This window comes from Coffea arabica, chromosome 9e (genome assembly GCF_036785885.1).
Source record: "Coffea arabica cultivar ET-39 chromosome 9e, Coffea Arabica ET-39 HiFi, whole genome shotgun sequence".
Lineage (NCBI taxonomy): Eukaryota > Viridiplantae > Streptophyta > Magnoliopsida > Gentianales > Rubiaceae > Coffea > Coffea arabica.
In genome coordinates, this window is record NC_092327.1 from 33562000 (window position 1) to 33579047 (window position 17048).

General features: G+C 34.5%; 2 protein-coding genes across 2 annotated transcripts; one reads left to right on the plus strand and one right to left on the minus strand.

Annotated features, from left to right (window-relative positions):
• The first annotated feature begins 3092 nt into the window (after positions 1–3092).
• On the plus strand, positions 3093–6888 carry LOC113710441 (PHD finger protein At1g33420-like). Its single transcript, XM_027233454.2, has 5 exons — positions 3093–3799; positions 4110–4236; positions 4728–4943; positions 5173–5790; positions 5917–6888. Exons 1-5 carry the CDS (start codon positions 3445–3447, stop codon positions 6749–6751), a joined length of 2151 nt encoding a protein of 716 aa, XP_027089255.1. The 5' UTR covers positions 3093–3444; the 3' UTR covers positions 6752–6888.
• A 9593-nt stretch (positions 6889–16481) lies between these two features.
• On the minus strand, positions 16482–17021 carry LOC140014688 (pectinesterase inhibitor-like). The gene has a single exon (XM_072065780.1). The coding sequence runs from the start codon at positions 17019–17021 to the stop codon at positions 16482–16484; it is 540 nt and encodes a 179-aa protein (XP_071921881.1).
• Positions 17022–17048: the final 27 nt, after the last annotated feature.

Below are 17048 nucleotides of genomic sequence, written 5' to 3' on the forward strand. Positions count from 1 at the left end.
TTCTAAGCTGGAGATTCAAGGATCACCAGCTCTGATACCAAATGTAATGAAGAATCAATTTGAAAGAGAAAATGAAGAAGAATCTGAGATGAGAAAAAGGGAAAAGTTTTATTCATCAACTACACAAAGCCCTATTCTTCTTCAGCAAGGCTTATTAATAGTCATTGCAAGGATCTCTGGTTGTTATTCTATTACTATAGTGGCCACGTCACCATACTATCCAATCCCAACTGAATTCACAATCAATACAACTGCCTCAATCCTTTTTATTTACTATTGGGCCCCTTTTATTAATTCTGATTCATTACATCATCTTGGGGAATAGGTACATGTAAGGGTATTCAACGGGGCATGATATTTGGTCAAATAACCAAAGCAACTAATTTCGTTCAAATAGATTGGTTAACCCTTTTAGCATTTTAATTTCGATTTGTCTAATGGCACCCATTAAGATGTATTTGAGGTATTAGATTTTAGAAATATAAGATTAATTAAGAAAAATGTGTAAATGTATGGGGATTAATTAGGGAGAGTGTATAAATGCAAGAGAGAGATAATTGTTAGTGTATGTATATATATGGCAGGTTGGATAGAATATACTTGTGTTGATGAGTGCCATATAGGCATCGTAGAGCACCTGTTAAAAAAACCCTTTTAATTTTAGGCAATAGTTATAATTTTAAAATTTTAATGGTTTGGGTTAATCATAGGGAATTAATAAAACAAAAACTAAAATGTAAAGAATATTATGTTAATCTTTAAGACATGTATAAACTACATTAAAGTAACACGAGTTACACATATTGCTTACACATAATATTAACTTGTATTCAATATTACTTTAGAAGTTAACTTTAATTCCTAAATCAATAAGGATTTTCCCAACGAGTACTTCTCGTTAGGAAACTTATTGAAACATCTAAATTGTACATATCTTGTCGTGTGAATATGTAAATTTACATTTATTGCTCCTCTTGTATTTAGATATTTTCTTATATAAATTTTATTTTTATTAGAAAATTAACACTTGAAATTATCTTAACGATTTCCTGAGCCAAATCCAATAAATAAAGCAACACTACAAATCTCTTTGCTAAAACTATGGACACGGTTTTGTTTATTTGGCTTGGTTTAAATAATAGAATTTAACCACAATCGGGTAACCGTGTACTATTATACATGTGGTACAAGAGAAATTGACGCGTACTAACTTTTTAATCTAATTAGTCAACCCAACTGTCTTCTTAGCAGGGTTTCCTATCCCACATCGTAATGGGGGGGTTGGGTGTCTGGGTTAATAAGTCCCCTGGACGCCTTCAAAAGTTGCCGGCTTTTGAAGGTTGTTTGGGGATTTAGGTTTATTAATTCAAAAGTCTGAGTTTCTCAGCTTTAGATAAAAAAAAAAAAAAAAAAAAACCCAACTATTTTTTCATTTAAAACTCCAACCAAATGAAAAGAGTCCCGAGAGTCAAGCTCGCTAATTTGACTCATCATCAAATCCCAATATTTATTTCTCGAAATTAAAAGACCAGTAAAATATATTGGTGGCCATAATGCCAAAATATAAAATAACAAAAATAGATCCCGTGCTTCAAAAAAAAAAAGAAGAAGAAGAAAAAACAAATTTAATCCTCCTTTTGTCAGACTAATTTGGTACTTCAAGTCTTTACAAAAATCTAAATGTTGATTAGCAAATAAATGTTTATTAACTAACAAAAACCCCTAAATATGTGTTTTTTGGGGTGTTTTTGAAAAATTTTGCTGTAGCAGAGTTTTTAGATTATATTTTGGAATATTTTCAGAAAATATTTTGGGATATTTAAGAGTATAAGAGTTTCTAAAATATATTTTGAGATTTTTTTTTAAATTTTAAAAAAATGTAAACTAATTTTTAGATTATCTTTTAGAGTACTTTTTAAAAATTTGAAAAATTAGTTTTTAAAAAACACTCCCATCCAAACAGAGCAGTAGTATATCATACTATATTTTTGGATCATCTTTATGTCGCCAGTACAGAAATTTTATAATATTTGTTCAAAATTTAAAGTGAAATATTAATTATAGTCCAGTCTTAGTAATCCCACTTTCATTATCATTTTTATCATATAATTTTCATTTTATTATATTATATGATAAAATAAACAGTGAGAGTGTGATTAATAAAAAGTTAAGTATAATTAATATTTTTATTTTTAAAAATCTACTTATTTTACATATGGTCGCGCAGCTCAACCTTTTTCTGAAGTTGTCATGTAACTGGATCTAGTCTTTTTTTTTTTTTTAAAGAAAGAAGAAGCTAGACCTAGAACTTATTTGATAATTCAATTTAATATTTAAAAATAGAACATCTAATTTATTTAACTTACATTAAATTTTTTAAGCAAAAGTTGATTCAAAAAAAGTGATAAATTATTTATTTATTATTTAACATAATATATAGTGAAATATATCAAATTTAATATTTAATAATTTAATAATTTAATAATTATAAATTATAAATTATAAATTTTAATTTTATGAAACGCACCGTAATATATGAGCATGCAAATTAATCATATGCTTTTCCATTTTATTTCATGAGGCTTTTTGGAAGCACAAAAGCCAAAACTCACAATGACCATTCTACCCCGATTCTTCCCCTGAAAGAAAACGAATTCAATCCTCCCGCCTTTTCAGGACTCTTCAGTTGACCAATTCAAACCCAAATTCATGCCCCCTTCCCAAAATATAAATACACTCTCACGACTCCCAACGCTCCCCTCCAACTGCACCCCTAGATCTACCCTTATTTACAAACATTACCCCTCCAACTGCCCCCCGTCCCCAGCAAGACCTTGAAATTTCCTCGAAATTCCCTCCCGAACAAAGTTCCCCTTTCCCGAGGTCAATTTAGCAATTTAGACCAAATCCAACACCTAATTTAATTCTATTTAATTTCCATATTAAATTAAACTTATCCACTAAGATTCCTACACCCGTACAATTCCTACTAGCTTCTTTCCTTAAACCGACTCTGCTTTTTTATTTTCTTTTTCTATTTTCTTTGTTAATAAATAATCCTCAAAGGGAATCCGAAAGTACCAAAAAGCCCCAACATTCAAGCCCTCAACATCCGGAACCCTAAAATTTTTCCGCCTCCGCCAGATCAACGTTCTTCTTTTATTCTTATCCAGCTCCTTCTTCCAAAAATAACCTTTTATCTTCTTGTTTTCTTCCGGTGGGGGGTTGACCTGACGCCGGCGTATTTATTTCAGATTAATCAGCTATTCGTCGTCTGATCGGAGTTTATATGTATATATTGTGTTTTTAGATCCGTGACGGTTGTAGAGATTTGTAGGCTGTAAGTTGTAGAGTGGAGCTTCTAGAAGGTTTTCGGTTTTTAAATTCACGCGCCTAGATCTGGAAGTTTTCGGCACGCGCCGGGATCTCACGACGGAGGGAAGTATGGTGGTGAATGGGCGGCCGGCGAAGCGGTTGAAGAGGCGCGTCACTGCGGATCTGAACGACTTCCTTACTTTTCCGGCGGCGTCTGGGGATTCGTCGACGGTCTCCGCGTCCTCCGCTTCCGGGCCGTTCAGAACTTGCGTTAGGAATTTTTTGTCCAAACATGCCTTGTCGCCGCCTCCTTCGTCGCTGTTCCCTCACCTGATGACGTGGCAGATACTCTTCCGAGTTGGAGACTTCACAGTCGCTGACAACGACGGATCCTCGCCGTCGCCGGCCGTAGTTTGCCTTGACGTTGTCGAGGAGGATGTCTCTAGATCGAGATCTATCTATTGCGACCAGTGTCGAGTCGTCGGTGAGTTGACTCGTCAAGTTATGCTTCCGGGTCACGCTGTTCTTAATATTATTCATGCATGACCATGCTAAGAATAATGCGGATTAGAGTGTGTTGCCTTGTTTTAGCATGTTAGAAATAGTTTTTGGATATTTTCTTATATTTTGGCTGAAATAGGAAAACGAAGCTCATTGCATACGGAAATATTTAACATCAATAAATCAATGTTATTTGTGGGAAACATTCTGGAAAGAAGTCATTAAAGGAGAGGTGGCTATATTTTAATTTTTCCTGTTATTTATTTGGCTTTCCTTTTCCCCCCTTTTGTTAGGTTGGAGTTCTAATCCAGTGTGCACGAAGAGATATCATTTTATAGTCAAAGCAGATGGCAATTCAATAGCTGGTTATAATAAAACGTGTCCTGGCTGCAGCGACACTCTTCACCTGTCGGAAGCTAGGTGAGAATCTGCTAGTTTTCGTACTTGGTATTGTGATGATTGAATTGTTTCCTTGCATGGTTGTTGAATAAAGCTAAGTTGTAATAGCCAAGTGGGATGCACCGTGATTATGTAACCATGTGTTTGATATTTCTATGGCGTGTGGGCGTGTTAAAATTGGGAAGAACTATTGACTGTTTGTTGGTAAGGTTTGGAAAGACGGTTAAAAAGTATTGAAGTTGTTGCATGTATTGATAACGATATAACCATGTCTTTGATGCGTTATGGTGTGTCTGGAAGGACATTCAAAAGTATTGGAAATTTGTTTGATGTCAATGTGTGTTTCTTGTTGTTTAAGTTTTGGGCCAAAGATCATGTTGCGACTATGTCAATGTTAGCATCGTTATGAAGCTAACAATCTATTTTGTGATTCTTTGACTTCTTTGTACTTACCAACTACTGCTTGGTAACAATGCTGATGTATTCTTATTGGTGTAATCTCGTTCTCCCAGGTGCAAGTCATGTAATCATGTCATGACGGCTGAAGATATTGAAGATTGGATATATAACCAACTAGAGGACACAACTCACCTTTTGCATGGCGTTGTACATGCAAATGGTTTTGGCCATCTTCTCAGAGTCAATGGCAGGGAAAGTGGTTCCAGGCTGCTTTCTGGATGTCATATCATGAACTTCTGGGACCGGCTTTGTAAAATACTTGGAGTAAGGTCAGGAGCCAGACTGTAGAAAGTTCTGTACCGTAATTAGTATTGTTATTCAGTCTCTCTTTGCAAGTTCAGTATCTATGAAGTCTTGTGGTTGATTTAGTGATTCATGATCTAGATAGACAGTTGGCTTTGACTTCTTGTGAACTGTGGACACTGTAATGGGGTTTCATTATTATATAACTACGCCATACAAGTAAATAACTTTCTCTCTTCTTCCGTGCACAAACAGAAAGGTTAGTGTGACAGATGTGTCAAAGAAGTATGGCTTAGAGTTCCGGCTACTTCATGCTGTTACCAATGGCCATCCATGGTATGGTGATTGGGGTTATGAGTTCGGTGCTGGTAGTTTTGCCTTGACATATGATGCCTATAGAATGGCTGTTGACAACCTTTCTTCTCTGCCACTGTCCACATTTTTATCACAAGGACGGAAACCTCGTACTCGTCTGCAGGATTTGATATCATTTTATCAGTCCCTATCGGAGCGCGAGCTTGTAAATATTAGAGACTTGTTTAGTTTTTTGATGACTTTGATCCATGATGTGCACAAGTCTCCTTCAAGGGTTGATGGTTTTACCTACAAGAAGCATCAATCTTATGACACCAGAGCCTTGTGTGCATGGACAAACAAAGACATTGCCCGTGTTGAGGACGCAATGTTTAGAGTATTAAGAGCTGTAACGGGGCCCAACTGGGTGAGCTGGCGTGCTCTGAGGGGTGCTGTTTGCAAAGTTGGACCTCCCGAGCTTCTGGACTATGTTCTCAAGGAACTCAAGGGAAAACAGGCAGCTGAAGGGTTGGTTGTTAATGCCCGACGTATTCCTGATTCTGGTGCTATGGAGTTCAGGTGAGTGATCATTCTTATGCTTGTCGTGGAATGCGGCCAGTGCTTGTGGCTGAAGTTATGGAAAATGAAGTTATTTACTTTCTTCCTATTTTGCTTGTGAGATGAATATTGATTCTCTTTCTGCAGACTTGAGCATGGAAATATACCGTCGACTGTAAATAAAACATTGAATTGCTTCCCTGCATCAAATTACCCATCTGAAGAACATCTCCTGCGGGATCTCAGATATTTGTATGAAGCGATGCTTCACCCTCAGACCATGGCATCTTATGTTCCTCAGGCAAAAAGAGATGTTGCATGTGATTCTGCTAGAACTCTTCTTGATTGCAAGCAGTTTGTTAAAGATTACCAGCCCGAGAAATTCTTGCTGGCATCAAAACCTTATGCAATTCAGTTGCTGTGTGAGGTGGATCTTATGGAACACAGTGATGAACATGCAAAAAATCCACCTCCGGAGCTGCTGATTCTGTCCTCCGATGCAACCATTTCTGATCTCAAGCTTGAAGCTTCAAAGGCTTTCCAAGACGTATATTTGCTATTTAAACGATACCAAGCTGAAGAACTGGTTGGCTATGGCGGTGTAGTTGACTCTACCCAGGTAAAGCTCTTGCTAGGGTCAGCTGAATTTGTCAGAGTGAGAGGAAAATGCTTCGGGAAAAGTAGTTTAAGCAAGTATAGAATGGAAAGGGGCGTCGAGAGGTGGACAGTGGATTGCAATTGTGGGGCAAAAGATGATGATGGAGAAAGAATGCTGGCTTGCGATAGTTGCGGTGTATGGCAACACACGAGGTGTACCGGAATTCAGGACTCTGAAGCTGTTCCTTTGAAATATGTTTGCCTTAGATGCAGATATGCCAGTCAAGCAATGAAAACCACTGGGCCATGCAAAGGCAAGACGGCGAATGCTGCTGTTGGTGCTGCTGGTATCGGCTATGGGAAGAGCTTGGCAAACCCTGTCTGAAATGCGCTTAGATTTTGTAATTGTAAAGTTTTTTTTTTTTTTTTTTTTTGCCTGAAGGTCAGCAAGAACGTGTACATATTTGACTGTGGCCTTTTAGAATATAGAGTCAGCGCACGAGTGGCATTTTGCACTCCTAATCTTCTGTATGTTTGTAGCGTATATATAGCTTTTGATATGCTGTATAATAGTGTGCAGGGATTAGGGAAAGGAAGAAAAGCAGCAGGATAAATAAGATGCAACAAACCATAAAATGTGGAGAGCTCAAATCAAATACTACGAGGGGAAAAAAGTGTGAGGTCTCTCTCTTTCGTTGGTTGAGGTCGTCAGCGTTGCCGCTCGATAAGCAGCTTAGTACTCAAGAATTAGTGACTGTCGTAATAAATTAATTTGTAGTTGTCTGCTGTAAATCTCAAGGGTCAAAGACTGGAAAAGGGCTAGATGCAGAAGCCGTCTCCGACATCAAGCATATATTTTGGATGTGGATGAATCTCGTGGCACCTAGTTGTTTATTGTAATTTCGTCTTCCAGATGGAAGGGGGAAGGTTAAGGTCAATCCTATGGTGTAATTTGCTCCAATGTCTGGGGAGAGTCATTTTGAAGCTCTTTCAAACCTTAGTCAGTGTTGAAATGAAGAATCATAGATGAAAATCACAAACATATTAGCTATATATGAAGCTCATTTTGAAGCTCTTGCACAACATTAGCTATATATGAAAATCACGATCACAGATGAAAATGTTGAAATCCACAAACATATAAGTCAACTTACACAAAGGTTCCTATCTATCCTTTATAAATTAAGAGTAGCATTGTGTGAGCTTTAAGGTTGTCTTGTCCTGCTAAATTTTGTAGAGGTCTATATTTTTATTGACACAAAAAGTGAGAGAAAGAGGAGGAAGAAGAAGAAGAAGACGAAAGTTTGTAAAGCTATAGAGCCAACTGCTATCTCGAGTTGCATTTTCTTTTTTCCATTCAAGAAGAAACCCCAGCCCCCTTTATGAATAATTACTAAGTTCTGTCCTTGTGTTGATTTTGAAAATTCAATTGCATTAAATATTATACTCGTTTGAGTGAGCTGATATGCAAAGATATTCAATTCGCGTAACCTAATTTTTATTGTTACCAGCAAAAAGGCTTGCTTCAAATTTGCAACCTATAATTGTCAAATTTTTATCATTTACTTCCGTACCTTTTTTATAGGTTAAAAAAAAGAGTTAATATTATTATTTTTCTATCTCTAGGTCCTGGGTGTAACAGTTATAAAATCAACCAAATTTCATGTTCATGGGAATATTTAGAGCCAGCTATGGAATGTGATTCTACTCAACAATATCCAGTAAATATGTTCTTTTACGGGAAGAAAAAATTGTCTACTGTATTTGTGAATGTCCTACTTCGTGGGGCTGGTCCCAAATGCTAGCTACAAAGAAATCCTATGTATGATACAGTTAATTGCTCCTTAGCAATGGCTTTGATCATATTAATCTTGAGTCTGATTCCCCAAGTTCATATTCATATGTAATTTGTCCTACATGAAGTTTGGCTAAATCTTAAATACTAGTCGTGGCTCGAAAGTGCAGTATGAGGCTTTAGATATGAATTAATTATATGTAAATGCATATTAATATGGTACTATTCTAAAGCAGATCTGACAAATATAACGAAATTCAGATCCTGCAACTCAATGTGTGTATGGTACAAAGTCTATAACTGCATGACTGCAACATCATTAAACGTGGGTTGGAATTTATTTTCTTGTGTGCATGCCACTATGAATGGTTGTCGCGCCCCATTTTTGATTGAAAATGGAAATAGAAATTTGTTTTTGAAAGAGGAATAGTTTTTTTTTTTTTGGTTGAAACGTTAGTTTTATATTTCATCGTAAAAAACTTTACCGTAATTGAACAAGTGTCCAAGCAAAAGGGACAACAGTCCTACATTGTTCATTGATGCGCTAGCATCTAAGATTGGGATCTACCCATTCTTCATCTACCCAGATGGTAAGAGCATAAATGCTCAGCATAATACTATCTAATTTTCCTGTGTTAGCAAAAGAGGAATAGTTAAAAAGACAAAAGTATCTAAAATGGGATTTCAAAAAATGCAACAATTTGGTCTAAAAAAATACTTTAAAAAGAATTTTTTAAGGAAAAAAAAAAGAAGTTGCCACTTAGTATTGATTTTGAATGTAACAAATCACTGTAAAAAGTAGTTTGAAAAGGTGAATGAAGGAAAAAATCCTGGTTAAATGACTCATAATCTTTGAAACAAAAGAAAAATGTTTGGAGTCATAGTTGAGAAAAAGGAGGTTAAAATCTAATCGCTTAAATCCTAGGCACCCTTTCTCACTTAATCAAAGTTAGTTGCGAGGTTTAATTTAATTTTCTTAAAATAACATTTGAATATATCGCATTCGAACGCTCCTCCGTCAATACAGAACCTAAAATCTAAGGGAATATTATGAAGGATAAAATATCCCTTCAAAATCTAATTAATACCAGTGAATGAACTGTGAAACTTAAAAAGATCCCTTAAAGGGGTCACGACTATGCAAAATGAGACTCGAAAAATGAAATTCATTACTCACATATATAAATATAACTCACCAAAGAAAAGGATGCAACATAACAGATACGAAAAACTGAGACTCATAATATAATTTTCTTTTTGTAGAAGATTAATGGAGTGTTAGGATTAAAGAGCCATAATCGTCCATTTTCACATAAAAGGATGACTTTTCTAATCTAAACAAATAAGTAAACTATCTAAGTTTCAGATTCCTACATGAAATGCAAATTTAAGTGAAATGATTGAAACATATATAGGATAGGGATATAAAATACGGAAAAAAAAATCGCACAAGTGAGAAAAAAAGCCTATAACAGACAGCTCTCTCTCTCTATGGCAGACATTCTCTCTCTCTTCAAGAGAGACCCTTTTCTCCTCTTGGCTGGGAGTTTCAAACTTTCTCAAGTTCTTCAAACACCCAAGAACATATCAGAGATTAATGGGCAACAAATCCCCTTAAATTCAAACATTCAATGAATTCAAAACTACCGAACACTGAACTCCAGATCCGACACCCAATGAATCAACTACCCAAAAATAATGTTGTATGAACCATCTTTACAACCAAGCTAAGGACAGAACTTAATGGAGCATTAAATAGACCAAACACAGGTGTAAGTCTGGAAATCTCGGACAAACAGTTCATTAACTGCTGCCATGAAGTAGAGTGGAGTTGCGACGACCCATTGCTGATAAAGCTAAAGACGTGTCAAGTATCTCGAGAAATTAAGCTCTCTTCATCATTTTCTGCTTCTCTGTTCTTCATTTTAGTTAGGTGTGAATAGACCTTAGCTTAGTTTTTTTCATTTCCTTGTCTTTGCCCAGCAAGAACTGCATTTACCTAGAGAAAACAGTAGTGTGCTCGTCCTCTTTTTGGGCTTACTAGCTTTCTCTTCATAATTAATATTGAAGTAAAGAATCCCTCTAGAATCTCTCGGTAAATATTATGGCAGGCAAACTAGCGAGTGTCATGCAAAATTTAAGTTGTCAAGTGCTGAAATAGGGGGGGCTTGTTTAGATCTAGAGGATGTTGATAGTGGTGTTCAGGAGAGCAGGAGCAGTTTAATTGGGAAAATAAGAGGAGATGAGTTAACAAATGTTTCAAGGGTAAGGAACTTTGTGACACCAGCATGGGGCTACCCAGAAGGGCTCACCGCAGTGGAACTTGGTCCCAACCTCTTCCAGTTCTCATTACCGGCAGAAGAGTACAGGAGGAGAATTCTCAGTGGGGGACCATGGATTTTAGACAGCCAGTTACTAATTTTGAGTAACTGGACAGAAGGTATAGAGGAAGATGAGGAAGCATTCAAATATGCACCAATGTGGGCGTAGGTCTCTGGAGAGGTTGGAAAGAAAATAGAGAGGATTTTTAAAAAGGTGATTATTCCCCAGAATCGTGGGAAAGAGGGAAAGCACCTGAAATTATTGGTGCTAATGGATATTTCTCAGCCCCTTCTAAGAGGCACAACTGTGAAGAAGAATGGGGGTGGTGAAATGCTCACAAATCTTACATCAAAATACACCTCACAATATGTAGAAATCAAACAAACGACAAACTCACAAGAAAAAGCCACGAAATCATAAGTTCACATGCGAATATTGAAATTTTCTATGAAACTCACTTGACACATTTAAAGTTGTAAAGAGTGAAAAAGGAATGGGAAAGGAATATGACATGCAGTGATGATGATGGAGGATTCTTGCCTTTCCAACCTAGAAAAGCCTTCCCATTACTTCTTCCTTAGTCTTTTCTTTTTTTCTTCTTTTTTTTTTTCGAAACTAGTATGTGTTATGTAGTGTGTTCTGGTGTGTGTTTTTTGTGTTTGTATGTGTGTGTATTTTGAGAGAGAGAGAGAGAGAGAGAGAGAGAGAGAGGAAGAAGGAGTCGAGTGTGTGTAGTGTGTGTGAATTGTTTGTTAATTAGGGAGAGTGAGTGAGAGTGTAGTGTGTATTTCTGTGTGGAGAATTGAGAGGGAGCCAAGAAGGGGAGGTGGAGGAAACATGGAGAATAGTGAGGTAAGTTTTGTTTTCTTGTAGGAAGTTTCCTTGGCAAAATACCAAAACGTGCCAGGTTCATGCAAAAAATTAAAAATGGCTGTTTTGGCTTTGTATGGACTTTGTTTTTTTCAAAGTAAAAGAGGGATCACAAAGTGAGTTTGAAGGGAAAGGACGGTTAAAGCTTTTGTTTCGTCTCTTTTCTTTTTCTTTATTTTTTCCTTTTGATAAAAGAATGGGCTTTAGGTTTTGGGCTTACTTTGGGGACTTGAAATTAGGCCTAATAGACTCCCTTAAATTTAAACATCTTTATTTGACACTCAGAAAACGCTCAAAAGCTACTTAAAAATGAAACAGGCCTACTTGTGCATCTCTAAAATGTCAAAAGAAATCTAAATTAAAAAATAGAAAGGGATTAAATTAGACAACTTAGACTTAATTTCAAACAAAAAAATAAATGTATGAAATTTTATCTGAAAAATGTGCAACAAAGGTTTTTTAGCAAACACAATTTTCAGATACGGTTCAAAATTCGATGTCTATAGTTTGCCCTATTTATCGGGAGTTCATAGAGGTTCCAAACAAAGAAGTAGACATTTTACGACTAAGATCAGCATTATGAACTTCTTCAACTTTCCTCTATGAGAGTTACCTAATTCGATAGCTTCAAATAACTTCTTCATTTTTGTCAGATTTAACACTGTTCCATCTTTTAGTCCTGCCTCTATTTAGGCTCCATGATTGATAGCATATTTAAATGGTCTACCAAGAAGAGAGAAGTTAGTAGCATAAGAAACAAATAAATAGCAAATAAGCACATTAGAGCAACAAAATATAAATAAATGCAAAGAAAATAAGAATGAGGGTAAGATCCCTCCCCTCATATCCAGCGCGGGATTATTAATCAAGCTTACAAATGGGAGTAGTTTTTATTTTTTTTAAAAGAAAGAAGGTTATTGGTGATTTTTCACTGATTAGTAGCTAGAGCTATAAATGAGTCAAACTTTTAACTTTCAATCTCGATTCATTTATGTAATCAGAAATTTGTAAAACAAATTTCAGTAATTGGAAATTCGATAAAAAAAAAATTTCGGTAATTCAAGAATCGGTTGTTTGAAACTAATATCCAATTACCATCCAAACTTTAGTTTGGTAAATTGGATTGGAAAATTGGTAACTCGATAATAACCAAAATTTGAAATGTCAATAGTGAGTTAAAATATTTTAATTTTCTCTAAAAAATTGTTGTAATAAAATAATATCCCATATGTTTTTCAATAAAATTGAGTTAACTTAACTCAAACACACATGGTATGCCAAAAAAAGGTTCATAAGCCTAAGTCCTAGGTCATAATTTCAATTCTTAAACAATATTGAAATAAACAAGAATTTCAAATTTAATTGTCAAGTTAAACTCCAACACGTCAACTTTCATCAACGTTTGACTTCCAAGTATAGTTATAGTTGAGTTAGCTAATTAGTAATTACTAAGTAGTATTTAGTAATAGGTAGTATTAAGTAATAGGATAAAGATTTACTCTTATATTTAGTAATATATATATATGTAACATTATATTACAAAAATTTCAATAATTTGGCCGGTTATTGGTAATTCGCTAATGTATTTTTAATATTTGTTCCTAAACCATTTTACCAAACATTATATTTCGATTTTTTTAAAAATCTATTTTCCTGATATTAGAAATCCGATTTAAATTGGATTGGCTGATTTTTTTATTTTTCCAAAATATGGACATGCCTAGGCTTGATAACTTAAATAAGTCGAATTTGAAAGCTAAAATTTTGGCTCAATTTAGAACGATATTTGAATAGAGGTTTCAGCAGAAGAGTTAGTTCTTCGACTTGGTTCTAATCCTTACGATTGCTCTCTTTAAAATTGTGATTAATTACTTTACTCAATTCTTCCGGAATTCTGCATTCATCTGGTAAATGATTTTCTTAATTAGTATAGTCTCTGATATTTATTCATGTACCGGGGTTAATATGATTTCCAAGTGAAGCAACCTACTGAATCACTTGACCCACATCGGTCCCAAGAGAGGAACTATCTAATTATAAAAGAAGCCCACAACGACCATTAAAACGTGGTAATAATTGTTGTGATGATCTAATATGGTAAGAAGCCATGTTATGTATTAGAAAACTCATAACTTGGCTCTGATACCATATTGACTATCATATACTATTATTAGTTTTTTAATTCGTGTTGAATCACTTTAATTTTATTTACTTCTTTCATTTTTATTTTTTATGTTTTTTTATTTTTCAATTTGTGTCATATTTTATGTTTTGTAGTTGAATTACTTTAATTTTGTTTACTTCTTTCTTTTTTATTTTTTATGTTTTTTTTTATTTTTTCAATTTGTGTGATATTTTATGTTTTGTAGTTAGGTGTCAATGTATTTTGTTTTCATTTACTTTTTTCGCTATTTGGTATTCAATTTTCCCTCTTTCAATAGGTATGAACAAAATTTGAGTACTTTTTGCTTTTTTTTTTTGTGTTTTTATATTTTTTTCAATTTCTGTGGAATTACTTTATTTTTGTTTATTTTTTCATTCTTCATTCTTCATTTTTGTTTATTTTTCAATTTGTGTGATATTTTACATGTTGTAGTTGGCGTCAATGTATTTTGTTTTCATTTACTTTTTTTTTTTAATGTTTGGTACTCAATTTTCCCTCTTTCAATAGGTATGAACAAAATTGAGTACTTCCTTTTCTATTTTCGCTTTTTTTTGTGTTTTTATATTTTTTTCCTTTTTTAATTTCTGTGGCATTTCACATGTTATAATTTGTGTGAACTTATTCTTCTTTTTTATTTTTATTTTTATTTTATGTAGTTATGATTTTCCTCTTTCAAATTGTGCGATATTTTATGTTTTTTTTATTTGGTGTCAAGTTGTTTTTTTTGTTCATTTTTTAATTTGGGAAGGTATTTTTCCTCTTTCTATAGGTTTGAACAAAGTTCAGTACTTCCTATTCATTTTTTATCTTTTTTAAATTAACAAATTTCCTTTTTATTTGTTTGAAATTATTTTTCTTTTTTCAATCTAAAATGATGTTTTGCTTTTTCATTTAGAGTGAACAAAATTCAGCACTTTCCTTTTTTGTAAGTGCCAAATCAAGCATTTCATTTTCTACTTTTTCTTTTTTCTATAAAAGAAACTTCCCCTTTTTTTTGGGTTGAGGTGAACATATTCGAACATAAGAGCTAAATTATGTGAATGCATATTTATGACCTACCTTAAGCAACAGTTAAAAATTGTCATCTATTATTTCCTATTTTTATTTATTTTTTCTTCTATTTTATTTAAGTGAACAAAAGTGAACCAAGACAAATCAAGTCATCTCACATTATCAATTAAAGCAGACAAATGCTCTAGCAATATAAAAATAAGATAGAATAGCTCAGTTTAGCTTCAACCTGCTGCTAAGCCAAAGGGTTTGAATCCTGTTTTCTACCTTAAAAAGCTTCTCAAAGTAAGAATATTATAAATTAAAGAAATCCCAGGCCCCAAGGGTTTAGGATTAAGAGTTGTGGGGTATATTAGTAGGAACTAGTATTAAGGTGTTAAGGGTTAGGGAAAGCAAATGGTTGAGTAGAGTCAAGCTCGACTTAATTTCATTGTTACTCGATTGAGCATGAACTCAAATTTCAGCGTATTCTCTACGTTTTGATGGGATTCAAATTAAAATAAAAGTATTCATGGTATTATTTAAAATAAATACACAGATATTTCATTCCAATGACTATTGATTAGCAAGGATAAAATAATGAATATCACTAGATTCGACGAGTTTTTCAGTTGAATATCTTTGGACCAGACATGTAAATTCATTCAACCGGTTGAACTCGACTTGAGTTGTCCAACGTTAAATCTAGTATTGTCCAACATGCTCGTGAGTATGTTCAATTTATTTGCAGTCCTGATCAACTAAATGAAATTAAAGAAAAATTCTATAATTTAAAAAAAGAAAAAAACCAAAGGGATGAAAGGATAAGCTTATTCCTACAACGGTAACTTAGGAAAATTGTAAGTAAAGCTCCAAATGAAGACAGTTTTAGTACAATTAGAATAATATACAAAGTTTTCGGGACCTAATCTCACAGGTGGGCTCAAAATGCCATACGTTTTATTTCTTTATGTATCAACTTTGCAGTTGTGTGTTAAAACTTGTTTGTCACGGCAGCTCCCTGAACCAAAAGGTGAATCTTAGTTGAAAATCAATTTGGTGAAGTAATTATGTTTTGCTGACTTAATTTACTCATTGAAAAGTTATAACTCGAATTGAAAATTCCAGAGTAGATAAAATTACCCTGAAAAACCTTTGAGGCCTTGATTTACTAGTCAAAGTTGAGAACTTAGGATTTAGAGATTTTAGATTCAAGTCTAACCAAAGTGTGAGTCTCTTCTGATTTCATATTAGTATTTATACCGCCAAATATTTGTTTGGGGGGGGGGGGGGGGGGGGGGGGGGGGGGGGGGGGGGGGGGGGGGGGGGTTGTTATAGTTTGAAATTAGTTATGTTCTCTTGCAATCTCTTGTATTGATCCCACAATTGTAGGTTATATGTAATCACATCCCCAAAAAAAAAACCACAGATAAAGTGTAACGTCTCTCTCCTTTTAATGTCATTTCTTTTACTAGGCAAGGAATAACTCAAGAAAAATGGGTAAATGCTATAACGCGTAGTTCATATTTACAACTATCTTCATTGTGCCATCTTGCTGTGAAGAGGCATGGTAAAAAATGATCTAGGAATAATTTTATGGCATTCTATGGTAATAGTAATTGATGATGCTGAAAATTTTGGCATCAACCACATTGATTTCACTGGACAAGATTGTTTTTATTGTGACGAATTTTTATTAAATTAGCTTATCTTTCCAAGGGCTACCTAAAAATCATTTTGTCCGAAACATTTTTTAACCAATATATATGAAAAAAGAGAGCCATTTTCATAAGTGACGAAATTAACAATCTCGAAGTAATAACCCATTTTTCCCAAAAAAAAAAGGAGGAAGGAGGACGGAAGAAAAGAATTGTTGAAAATCAATTTTTTCCAAGGAAACAAAGAGTCAAACACCCTCAACCCTCATTATCCTTTTGAAGTAAAAATCTATTCAATTGGTCAAACTCCACTTATTTACTTGACAAGCTCTTCAGAACTTTGCCTAGCAATCTGAGCAAGCAGATAAAATTCCTCATTCCCTTTCTTTAAATTTGCAGGATCACGCTTTGCTGCAAGGAAGACTGTCTTACAAGCTTGAACTTCTTGCTCAGCATCAAGTGTCTCAATTGGAATGTTGTCGAATTTGTGAGAATTGAAACTCCTCTTGGCAATTGTAAGATCACGAATGGCATCGTTATAGTTCTTGGAGCAATGCCAATATAAATTGTTCAAAAGTTTATCTTTTTCTTTCTTGGAAACTGCATTGATCTTAGTATGGATATCTTTAGACTCCTGTAGTGCCACATCAATTGAGGCTTTAGTTATGGCCTTTAAAGTTTTGGAAGTTTTGACATGTTTGAGGTTCAAACATTCATGAGGGTTTGACGTTTTGGAGCAAATTGTATGCTGGATATCAAGTCCCTTAGGCTTATTGGCTATTGAAGAGGGAACAACAGAGACCAAGAACAGGAAGAAGAAAATCAGCATGGAGGAAGTGTTGAACAAAGAGGCCATTTTTTGAGGGGCTTAACTTCTCTCTTT